Genomic DNA, 12,694 nt, shown 5'->3' on the forward strand with positions numbered 1-12,694 from the left:
ACTAGTCTCAAATTGTCCTTCTCCTTCGTATCACCACCAGGCAGGCAGTCGGAAAAAGACAGGACAATACAGAATATGAGGTGGGCATCAATCATAAGCTTTGGAATAGAATCGTGTCTTAAGCCTCGATTTAAAAACTTCCGTTGAGGTTGCAGATCTTATCTCCGGAGGCAGGGCGTTCCATAACACCAGGGCCCGGATGGAGAACGCTCTCGAGCCTGCAGACTTCTTGGCTCTCGGAGTCACAAGTAGACCGGCATTTTCCGAGCGCAGACTCCGTGCAGGAACATAGGGGGAAATCAAATCAGAGAGATAAGAGGGTGCAAGCCCATGCAAACATTTATATGTTAGTAAGAAAACCTTAAAGTCACATCTTAAGTGGACTATGAGCCAGTGCAAGTTGGCCAATACAGGAGTAATATGCTCAAACTTTTTGGTCAAAAGTCTAGCTGCCGCATTCTGAACCAGCTGCAAACTTTTAATGCTAGACATCGGGAGACCAGAAAGCAATACATTACAGTAATCAAGCCGAGAAGTAATAAACGCATGAATTAAAACCTCTGCATCTGATTGGGACAGAATCGAACGAATCTTCGCAATATTACGGAGGTGGTAGAAAGCTATTCTAGTAATATTTTTCACGTGTAACTGAAACGACAGATTAGGATCAAATATAACACCTAGATTTTTGACCGAGTCACTATGGGTGATATTACATTTGTCTAGGTTCAGGGTAGTGTTTGAAAACAACTGACGACAGTGAGCTGTACCAATAATCAACATTTCATTTTTTTTCTGGGTTAAGGCGTAAAAAATTAAGTGACATCCATCTTTGAATCTCAGTAAGGCAAGCCTCCAGATTTCTACAACTTAAATGTCCAGTTGTTTCCAGTGGCACATACAGTTGAGTGTCATCTGCATAGCAATGGAAACTAATATTGTACTTGCGGATAATGTCACCAAGCGGGATCATATAAATACTAAAAAGAATGGGGCCAAGTACAGAGCCTTGAGGAACACCACAGGGGACATTAGATTGTTTAGAGGTCAGATTGCCATAGTTAACACATTGCATCCTGTCTGACAGGTAGGACCTAAACCACGAGAGTACAGTTCCTGAGATACCAATGCATTCTAGACGAACCAGTAATATGTTGTGGTCCACAGTATCAAAAGCAGCGCTGAGATCCAGCAGCAGTAACATTGATGAGGCACCGGAATCTATTGCTAAAAGGAGATCATTGGTTACTTTAGCGAGGGCTGTCTCAGTAGAGTGATTTGCCCTAAATGCTGACTGGACAGTTTCAAAGAGGTTATTTTCTGGCATGAAGTCATTTAGCTGCTGTGCAACGACCTTTTCAAGTAATTTTGCAAAAAATGGCAGATTTGACACTGGCCTATAATTAATTACCTAGGCTTTCGGGGTCAAGGTTAGGTCGCTTAAGCGTGGGTTTAATGACGGCAGACTTGAAGGTTACAGGAAGGCTACAGGAACAATACCGAAGGATAGCGATATATTAATAATATTTAAAACTGGTGGTCCTAAGATCCCAAACAGATCCTTCACCAGTAAAGCTGGAAACGGATCAAGCAGGCTTGTAGTTTGTTTGGCTCTATTGACCATCTGTGTTAGAGGTCAAGGGACAAATCATTGAAACTGGAGAATGTTTCTGAACAACCGCCGATACGGTACTTACCTAACACCTCCACATCATTGAGATAGGAGGAGGATACAGAGCGTTCTTTTAAAATGTCATTCCTGATTAGTTGAATCATTTTATTAAAAAATTCCATAATGTCGTTAGCAGAATAAGTACAACTATTTGGGTTAAGTTGTTGTCTGGTAAATTTCACCACTGTGTCAGACAAAAATTTCGGATTATTCTTATGTTTAACTATAATCTTAGAGAAAAACGATGCTTTAGCTGAGGCAAGAGCTACTTTATATTTCAGCAAGCTGTCACACCAGGCCAGTCGCAAGACCTCCAGCTTAGTAGTGCGCCATTTTCGTTCAAGTTTTCTGCAACCTTGTTTGAGTAACCTGGTTTCTTCAGTAAACCAAGGTGTATTCTTCTTAGGTCAAAATTTATGCCTTAGGGGCGCCACAGAATCAAGAACATTAACCAAAGCAGTATTGAAGTTGTTTGTGAGTCAACAGACCCCGTGTACGGAGGGAAGTCTGCAGTTACCGTAGTTAATAGTTCTTTTAAGGCTAATACCGTTGTAGGGTGGATATTGCGACTGCTAAAGCCTAAATTTTCCTTATCGCAGTAAACATTAAACAGCACCTCACACTTAACAAGATAGTGATCAGAGATGGCATTAGGATATGGTAACACTGTAACATTTGAGGCTACTACGCCACGGGTCAGAACGATATTTAGAGTGTTCCCATCTTTATGAGTGGGCACATCAACTATTTGATTGAAACCAAATGTATCAATCAGTGACTTAAAAGCAATTGCAAGTGAATTTGATGGGGAGTTTATGTGAACATTAAAATCACCAATAATTACAACATTGTCCGCATAAGTTACTAAGTCTGTTAACAGTTCCGAAAATTCATCCAAAAAATTTGAGTATGGTCCAGGTGGGCAATACACAACAACTTAATAAATTGGTGTTGACATTAAGGACCTCATAACAAATGCTTCAAACGTTTTAAAACCAGTAGGGGTATTAGGAGTAAATTTCAACTTACCTTCCGATATAAGAGCAACACCTCCACCATTTTTGCATGGTCGTGCCAAGTGCGAACTCACAAAGTTAGAGGGAGAAGCTTCATTTAACACTACAAACTCATTTGGTTTTAACCAGGCCTCACAAAGGCCAATAAGGTTAAGATTGTGTTCATTAATAAGGTAATTGTCAAGTAAAGCTTTGGAGGCTAGTGGTCTAATATTTAGAAGGCCAAGCTTCAGCACTGTGGACTGAGCTGAAACCTTTCGCGAGTTTTGAACCTTAATGGCAACCTTAGTGGTAACTTCCACAGGATTATACTGCCGGTCCCGGGTCTTGTGCCTTGCATGACGGCAGATGCGGCCCGAATTCCATACCACAGAAATATTGTTGACAGGTGGAGTAGCTGGATGACTATTGGTAGAAAGTAATGTTATTTCTTCTCCCTCCTCACCTAACAAGGGAGAAACGGAGGTAAGATGCTATGCTAGAATAGTACAGATCAGGGTGTATGGTGCAGTCAATAGAACGCTCTAAACTACAAAAACTATGTGAATTGCATGAATCTAGTTAGCTCTAGTGTGACAGACTCCACACCCGTGGTTACAGGTTCATTAATCACCTGTGACCTGGCCTGCACTAGTGTCCCCTGTCATGGAAGGCTTAAACAGTACTCCGTATTTTTAGAAAGAGTGAGAGCGCCTTCCCAGTTAGGGTGAAGGCCGTCTCTCCTCAGTAGGTCAGGTTGGCCCCAGAAAGCAGGCCAGTTGTCCACAAACCTAAATCCCTGCTGACTGCAAAAACTTGCCAGCCACCGGTTTAGCGAGACTGGTCTGCTAAGCCTCTCATCATTGCCTCTCGCAGGCAAGGGGCCAGAGCCAATTACTCAATGCCGATTCATCTTTCTGGCGAGATTACAGGTCCTAGCAAATTTTTTCTTTGTAATCTCAGATTGCCTCATTTTAGTATCATTAGAGCCGACGTGAATGACTATATCGGTGTAGCTAGCCCTGTCCTGGTGTCTAGATTTGCATGTCAGCTCCCTCAAATTAGCCTCAATGTCGGGTGCTCTGGCCCCAGAGATACACATAACCGCGGCTGGGGTGCTAAGCTTTATGTTACGGGTGATGGAGTCACCTATAACTAGGGTGCGGGAGCCAGTAGTGGAGTGGGACTAGCTAGGGGGCTGAACTTGTTACGTGTCTGAATTGGCTCACCGCGATTAGCATGCCGTTTAGGGCTAGTGCTAACCGGACTAGCAGGTTCGCTACAACCCACGCTAGCAGTGGTGTCCGACGCACATAACATTTTCCGTTTAAACTGCTCTAGCTCACGGACACGTCCCTCTAGATGGGTTACTTGCCTACGGAAGCGGGAGCAACCTTTACAGCAACCCATACTCACTTGTGAGCAGTCGGATGCCGAAAGAGCGTCTTAGCAGCTGTGGGAGGGGACGCCCTTCGACAGCGATCGGCAGCAGCTTCCGACTGTAAAACAATTGTGCGCGGCACTTACCTTTTCAACTGTTCGAGATAAAAAGCCTAAGTCCAGAATTCTGCTACAGTAGGAATCTGAATCAATTTCGTAGTCGCGACGACGTGAGCAACACAAAAACCCCCGCCACTCAATACGACTGGGATGTCCTGCTAGGGTCCAGCAGTGGGGACATTGAGGAGGTGGCAAACTGCACTACTGACTACATTAACTTCTGTATGGACAATGTTGTTCCTATAAAAACTGTACGCTGCTATGCCAACAACAAGCCCTGGATCACGAGCGACATCAAGTGCCCTCTGAACCAAAAATTACACAACGCCAACTGGCCATATAAGAGCAACACCTCCACCATTTTTGCATGGCATGGTGTACTTGGTGTTAAAGGCCTCACCTTTTCTCCTTCAAACACATTCCTGGGCACTGTGGCCAAATAGCTCGATCTTATTTCTGTCTGACCACAAAACTTTCGAGCCTTAAGGTGCCGCTTTTGGAGCAAGCACTTCCTTCTTGCATGGCAGCCTCTCAGTCTATGGAGATGCAAAACACGCTTGACTGTGGACGCTGAGACCTGTGTTCCAGCACCTTCTAATTCTTGCCAGATCTGCTTTTTGGTGATTCTCAGTTGACTCTTCCCTCTTCTGGCCAATTTTCTCTCGGCAGCAGGTGAAAACATGCGTTTTCATCCTGATCGTGGCAGAAAATAAGTGCCATGCAATTTATACTTACAAACAATTGTTTGCACTGTTGCTCTAGGAACCTGCAGCTGCTTTGAATTGGCTCCAAGTGACTTTTCTGACTTGTTCAAGTCAATAATTCGCTTTGTCAGATCCATGCTGAGCTCCTTTGACTTTTCCATTGTAGCGTTTGTGGGCATTTGCATCTAATGAGCCCTATTTAAATGGCCTCAGAAATACACGAGCTGTAGTCATTCATAAATGTATATCTATATAAATGTACATGTATATATGCGTATATGTATATATGTGTGTATATATATATATATATATATATATATGTATATATGTATATTTATATATTTATATATGTATATATGTATATTTATATATTTATATATGTATATATGTGTCTTAATTTTGTTTGTTTGTTTGTAAATGATTCAAATTGAATCTTTTCTTCCGGCGCCGTCACGAATGGCAGCCACTCCAGCAGCTCCCGTGTTATTTTCGATTGTTCTCGATTGTTCTCAGCTCAGGGATGCTGCTGGAAATGTGAATTTCCCTTCGGGGATGAACAAAGTATCTATCTATCTATCTATCTATCTAATATATATATAAATACACACAGTAGTTTAATGATCAAAATTACACAATGCCAATACTTTCATCTATTAACGATATTATTATGTGGCGCCAAGTCACCAATAATCGTTCCCCATTTTTTTTTAATAACTGATAACTGTCATGTCTGATTGGTGGTATTGGTGGCAATTTTGGTAGGGTAAATGCCCTGCATTCCTATTAATGTGATTTTTACTTATACATAGGGGCATTTGACAAAAAAAAACGTAATCCTCATGAATTTTGGCAATCAAATCAAACATTTTAAAATAAAAAAAGTTATCGCACAGAATTCACAAAAAAAATGATGTTATCAACAAAAATCAATTGGTACTTGCTTCAACAGTTTGATTGTCTTTTAATTTGCAGCAAAATCCAGCACACTTGTCCCACCGCCTACGTCTTCTACCGCAACCATCGTTTCACAGCCCCCCATAATTAAATTGATTACCTCTTCGTCCAACGCCGTCTCCACCTTGGCTACCGGCATCACCACTCAAAGTTCGCCTGGCACTCTGTTGCTCAAGACAGCACCCACGGGAAGTATGATGGCTGGACAGCCACTCATCATTCAGCTGCCTGTATCCATGACTAATGGCCAGGCAGGAACGCTTGTCAACTTCCCCGTGTCCTCCCTTCCGACGGCGGGAGCGCTCAGCAAGCCCAAAACCACTGCTTCAACAACTACTTTCATTATCAAGCAAGCTCCTGTCATGACCACTGCTGCTTCTATACCGACCCCTATCACTGTGCCTGCGCTCCAGGCTTCTTCTAGCCAGATGTCCTCGAGCCAGCTCCCGCTTACCCGAACCGTGTACCAAGGCGGCACTGGGGCGATAACAACACTCAGCCCAGGCGTTTCTGTGACCCCGGCTAGGAATCTGATTTCGTCCGCGTCTGTCGCCGGAGGCATGTCCACTGCGTCCTCATCCTCCACGTCCGGTCCGGCAGCAACAGGTTCGGCAGCCCCAGGACCTCCGCAAGGGACGTCTTTGACATCAAAAACAGGTGCAGTACTTATTGTTTCCTTTACCCACCAAGAACATTTTGGTATATTGCCTCATTAAAGGCTTCAAACTTATAGTTCTAAATCTGAAAAAAAAAAAAGGCCGACGACTCAACAATATGTAAGACACAATCGTGAAGTAGAGCCAAATTATTTAAACATTTTATATTTACCATGAAAAAACTGAAAAGGAGCTGTTGCAAAAACTCACTTCAAAAGTTCCTTAATGACTTCTGAATGATCCAATCATCCTGAATGACTAACAATGATAAAATGATATTTTTTGCACCTGCTCTTTGATGTGCTGTAAAAGCTGACACTGGAGAACAGACAGCATTATGAAGACTAAAGAACTTACCTGGCATGTCTGGGGTAAAGTTGTGCAAAGGTTCGGAGCAGAAAGGGAATGCAAAAAGATTTTGCAACATGTAACACATCTCTCGTAGCATTGTGCAAGCAATAATATAAAAATGAGAGAGCATAAAACCATTGCAAACCTACCAAGATCAGGCCTTCTCTCTAATCTTTCAGCCCAAACCAGGAGAAAACTAATCAGAGAAGCAACCAAGAGACCCATGATCACATTGGATAACTTGCAGGTATACACAGCTGAGGTGGTACAATCTGTCCATAAGGCAAATATTAGTCATATTCTGCATTAATCTGCCCTTTATGAAGAGTTGCAATAAGAAAACCTTTTCTAAATGAACACAATAAAAATCGTCTTTGGCGTTTGCAAGAAACCACATGGAAGACACAAATAACATGTAGCACAAGGCGCTCTGATTAGATGAGACCAAAATCAATGATTTGGGCTTAATGAAAAGCGCCTCATAGTCTCATAAACTTGTCTTATTCTATCTATCTATCTACCTTGGTCATATCCCTCAAGAGGGGTGACTGACAGCAAGACAAACACATACAATAACAAAGAAAAAAGGGAGAAAAAAAATAGCAAAAAAACACACACACACATTTTTGGACCATGGCCAACCCAAATGCCCAAACAAGTTAGGCCCCTCGGCACCTAAGTCGGTCATGCTTTCGTCCCTCCAGATGGAACGGGACCCAAGAAAGCGGCCATGTCACTCGGGTCAGGGTGACACAACACACTCGTTTGTTCAACAGCAGTGCCCGACAGCTTTCACTGGTTTACCCCTGCTGCATCATACAGGTGCCCTGCCCATCCCTTAGAATGCGTCTAAACATCCCACTATCCTTTTACAACACCTCTCCACTCATTCCTATCAACCAACAAGAGCTCTACCTTCCGCTAGATTTAGACCTCCCAGACTTTATAGAAATAATTTAAAGATTTCTCGTTGTAAAAATGATAACAACGGTTTGTACTTGTGCTACCTATCTCTGTCAGTCAGAAGAAATCTTAATGCTTCAGCCCCTAACCCCGTGCTAAAGCGCACACTCTCACTTGCAAAGGTGGCATTCCGTTGTTGCGGTGTGTGTCCCAAGCTGCCTGCACTGGGATTAGACCGCTGGGTAATATGTGAAATTGACGAGTACACTGTTTCCCTAAGTTGAACATTTTCAACTCTCGGCAACTGGAAAAAAAAAGGTTTAGCGCCGAGCGTTCCACATAGAAAAACTGCCCAGTGCCTCATCACAATGCCTGTGTTTTAAATAGAAGAATACACATTTTTACAGTAGTTTGTGTATTTTTGCATATTCTTTAAAACAGTATGATTATTATTTATTTTTAATCAAGATTATTTTTTCCATTTAGGGAAGCTAAAAATACGCACTGTCTGTCCCTTTTAAGTAAATTCCGGTTCACCGTACGTTGGTATTTTGTTTTAAATGTTCTGTTTTTGTTGTATTTTAGACAACCAGGCCTCGGCACCCGTAACCACTCCAGCCAAAACTTCTACTCCGGTAGCACGTCCCAAGGGTGCCGTAATTGATCTTACAGAGGATGATGATGACGTGCAGGGTAAGCATCTCTGGCAGCCATTTATGTTAATATTTTCCATATTGAAACTTAGTATCTTCGGATTTATTTTCTTTTTAGTAACTGGAGTGAAGGCTGCTCCAGTTTCAAGTCCCTCGTTGTCGCAACGTCCACATCCAGTCAGCGTTCCAAGCAGTAAGTGTTACACTCCCCTGAACTTCTTATTTTAGCATAAATACTGCTGTTTCGTCAAGTAATACAAATATCTCATGAAAAATCAAGCATGTCATCGACATCAGCCACCGTTCCCATGTACTTGAGTGTTTTAAATAATAAGTATTGGTCAGATGCACATACTTGTTTAAGACCCTTTTATTTGATTCTAAACATTGTGACTTCACTGGTGGGCAAAAGAATCCCTGCGCTGGTCAAAAGACAGATGAAAAGAAAGCTGTCGTAGCTGTTAGTTGTCATCATTTTGTGTGTTTGTGTGCCAGAATCGGAGAAAAAAATATTAATGGTCGTAAACGGAAATTTAACAGGATCTCAGAAGACACTCCCGATCAAAAAAAGGAATGGAGTTGTAGTAAATACATTTAAGCGAAACTATTGGACCGAGGCGCTCGTCAAAAATGCTTGGGTTTGCAGCGCAGACTTCATATCAACGAAGAGAAATTAAATGTTCATGATTTTTGCTGTCGAGTCCATGTTACTTGTTGCAACGGCAAAGTATCTTGTTATTTCCTCAGTTTCAGCTAACTGTTGCCGTGTAGCCTGAATGCCAAGGGTAGCCTTGTAAAATAAAAACAGCTGCACATGGCATACAATCGTTGGGCATACAATCCAAGTTATTTATTAGATACATTTGATCATTCATGTATTTATTTGTAATGAGTGCCTCTGTCCAATCTTTTCGCTTTAATGCACAACTCTTCTTTTTCTTTGATCAGAAGTGTCCGCCGGGATCCTGTAAGATTTCAATTTACGATCACAAATGTTTTTTTCTCCGATCTTTACACACAAACACATAACCTGACGACAAATAGTAGTTACGACAGCTTTATTTTCCTCTAACTTCTGACCTGAGCAAGTATTCTTTTGTCTCCAGTTTTGACTGTGACGTCACACGGCTATGAAAGGGTTAATAGATATTTGATTATTACTTTTCTTCATCTTCAAGTTAATTAATTCAACAAATTCGTAAAGTTTATATTATTACAGTACCACCTCCTGGTTTGGTTTGTGCATGTCATGCAGTTTTATTTAAAGTTCATTAGGGAGACAAGAACTGCTGTTTTAATTTAAAAGAAGAAATTATAATTCCTGTATGTTTTCTTTGTCCGCAGCCTCAGGGGCCAGATCTTCCCCACAGAGCACCCAAAACCCATCCAGCAGTAATTCTTCGGCGCAAAACCGCCCCCAGATGGTAAGAATTTAAAAATCTTGTTTGATCTATATCCTTATATCTTGAACCTGTAGTATTACTCCCATGCTTTCAATAGCTTTCAAATGTGTTATGTGCATTTGATTGAGGAATGGCATGCAAATTAATTTTTAATGTTATTTTTAATAAAATAATTAAAAACGTAGATACTATAAAACTAATCTTATATGGAAAATACTCAGTTTACGAACTTCAAAAACCTTTTAGTTTACCAAGTTGTCACGTATGAAGAAATCCTGACATCATCTATGTCAGAGTTGTCAAACTTATTTTTGCATGGGGGCCACATGTTGGATAAACCATTCTACGAGAGCCGGACTAGTAGATAATAGCATAACAAGTGTGGCGTAGCTGGAGGTTGTTTTTTTCCTGATACTCACAATTAAGTTATCATTCAGGAATGTAAGATTTGATTATTAAACGATTATTGAGGCGTTTTTTTCCTCATTTTTATGTTTTCCTTCACTAAGAGTTGTTCTCTTGTATATCAACTGTACATTTGTAAGAAAAAAAGGAAACAGAAGCAAATCAACAATTACATGTATTTTGCACTGCAGTTTATTTAACTTGGGGAAACTCATGCAGACTGTAAAGGGACAAAAATAGCATACGAACACTCATTTAAATTATTGATTTAAAAGTATTTCTTCTTTTTACCGCAAAATTCGGACTATAGAGTGCACCTGATTATAAGCCACACCTGATTATAAGCCGCACCCAGGAAAATTTTAAAGGATAAAACCTTTTGTACATACATAAACCGGACCTGACTACAAGCCGCATGTCCCCACATTGAAACAGGAGATATTTAAGAAGAAAGGCGGTAAACAGAAAGAGTTTTAATAAGACACAGTACCTCAACCCCTAAATGTTCTTTTTGATAAACAAATAAGTGAATGCAGGATGTCACTGAAATACGTCATGACACAGTACAGTCACATATTTTTTTAACATCAGTCAGATGGGGGGGTATTCTTTTTGCAAGGAACTCTTTATTTCTAATCCAGAGCTTGATCTGAACCCATCTCCCACTTCAATATCAATCTGTCGGTCAAGTGTTCTTAAGCAAGACTTTTCTCTTTTGTAGGATTCATCGGTGAAAAGCCGGCTTTCGAACATTACACCAGGTCGAAACTCGATAACCCTTCCAGCACTCCCCTTAGCGCCAAACCCTGCTCCCCTGTCATCAGAGGCTCAGCGGACGTCGCCTCCCCAACAACCACAGCTCAAGTTGGTGCCAAGTCCAACCGGAATAGTACTGTCCTGGTGCGTGGCCGAAACAGATCCGTTGTGCGCGGCGGTCGAAAGTTATCACCTGTACGCCTACCATCAAGACAACTCCAACAGCAGTTCAGGTCAACAGCACTGGAAAAAGATCGGGGAGGTGAAAGCCCTTCCTCTGCCCATGGCCTGTACACTGACCCAGTTCCAGTCTGGGTCCACGTATCATTTTGCGGTCCGAGCCAAAGACATCTATGGGCGCTTTGGACCTTTCTGCGAACCCCAATGTACAAATGTCATCAAACCCAGCTCAAATTGATCTTATACACACACAACACATTTCAATTTGACTGTTTATTTCTTTCAGAAAATGTAGGTCTTAGGATCTTCAAAAATGTGCATTGTTGACATGGATTAACTGTAAATAGTTAAGTAGATTTATGTCCGAAAGTTAAAGCAGCAGATAGTGTAGTTCAGTGGTTGATGTTTTCTTTTTTTTTCTACCCCCGGTTGATACGGTTGTATATAAGTGAGCTACTTCTCTGTCTCCTAACGGTCTATGTCAGTTAAATTATGTTACTGGTCCATAAATGTCGTATATTATTTGCTTTACTGGAGACCCGACTGTCTTGTCAACAGAATTGCACAAAATTGTATACGTGTGTGTTTAGGAACTGAATGATATCTTTTGTAAGTTTGTCTGGTAACCAGACTTGTGACAAACACAATAAAATGTTTTATTAAAGCCTCTCCTTTTATACATTTATATTATTGATATTCTATCTATCTATCTACCCTGATCATATCCCTCGAGGGTTGACCGACAGCAACACACGCACAAAAACAAAAAAAAGGATAAAGGTAGCAAAAAACACAATTCTTTTTTTGGACCATTGCCAACCCAAATGCCCAAACACCAATCAAGTTAAGCACCTCGGCACCCAAGTTGGTCATGCTTTCGTCCCTCCAGATGAAACGGGACACAAACGGGTCAGGGTGACACAACACACTCTTCTGTTCTACAGCAGGGCCCGACAGCTTTCACTGCTGCCCATCCCTTAAAACACGTCTAATCATCCCACTATCCTTTTACGACAGCTCTCCACTCATTCCTATCACCTACAAGAGCTCTAGCTTCCACTACGTTTCGACCTCTTTCCTGCAGTGCACTCATAACACCATCAATCCACGTCAATCGCGGCCGTTCTTCTGGTCTTCCATTTACTTCTGCTCTGTAGATTCCTCTTCAACATTCGCTCCTCATCCATCTTCTCCATGTGTCTGGACCAACAGAGTACTCTCCTATCCTCACGCTTGCGCAGTTCCACTACTAGTCCAGTTCTGTCTCTCACAATTTCATTTCTCATTCCATCCAATCTTGTCACTCCTAACATACTCCTCAAACACTTAATCTCAAAAACATTTAATTTCCTTCTCAAATCTGCGTTCAGGCTTCAAGTCTGCATCATACACCACAGTCGGCACAATCACTCTCATACAGTCCCCTCTTAACATCCATATTCATACTCTTGTTGCTCATCACTCTCCTCAGAGCACCCAAAACCTTGCTTCCTTGATTCACTGTGTGCAATACATCACACTCCATTCCACCAACTGCAGCCACATCACAACCCAAGTACCTA

General features: G+C 41.6%; 1 protein-coding gene across 4 annotated transcripts in view; it reads left to right on the plus strand.

Annotated features, from left to right (window-relative positions):
- Positions 1–11,801, plus strand: part of atf7ip (activating transcription factor 7 interacting protein) — a 43,354-nt gene extending 31,553 nt beyond the window's left edge. For all 4 annotated transcript variants that reach the window (XM_088342639.1, XM_088342638.1, XM_088342641.1 and 1 more), the window contains exons 9-13: positions 5,844–6,482; positions 8,321–8,428; positions 8,507–8,581; positions 9,733–9,812; positions 10,918–11,801. In XM_088342639.1, coding sequence (XP_088198765.1) covers positions 5,844–6,482; positions 8,321–8,428; positions 8,507–8,581; positions 9,733–9,812; positions 10,918–11,370 — 1,355 coding nt within the window. In that variant the 3' untranslated portion in view covers positions 11,371–11,801. The remainder of the gene's footprint in view (positions 1–5,843; positions 6,483–8,320; positions 8,429–8,506; positions 8,582–9,732; positions 9,813–10,917) is intronic.
- The last annotated feature ends 893 nt before the right edge of the window (positions 11,802–12,694 follow it).

Source organism: Urocampus carinirostris, chromosome 8, assembly GCF_059441175.1.
Source record: "Urocampus carinirostris isolate Australia breed hairy pipefish chromosome 8, RoL_Ucar_1.0, whole genome shotgun sequence".
NCBI lineage: Eukaryota > Metazoa > Chordata > Actinopteri > Syngnathiformes > Syngnathidae > Urocampus > Urocampus carinirostris.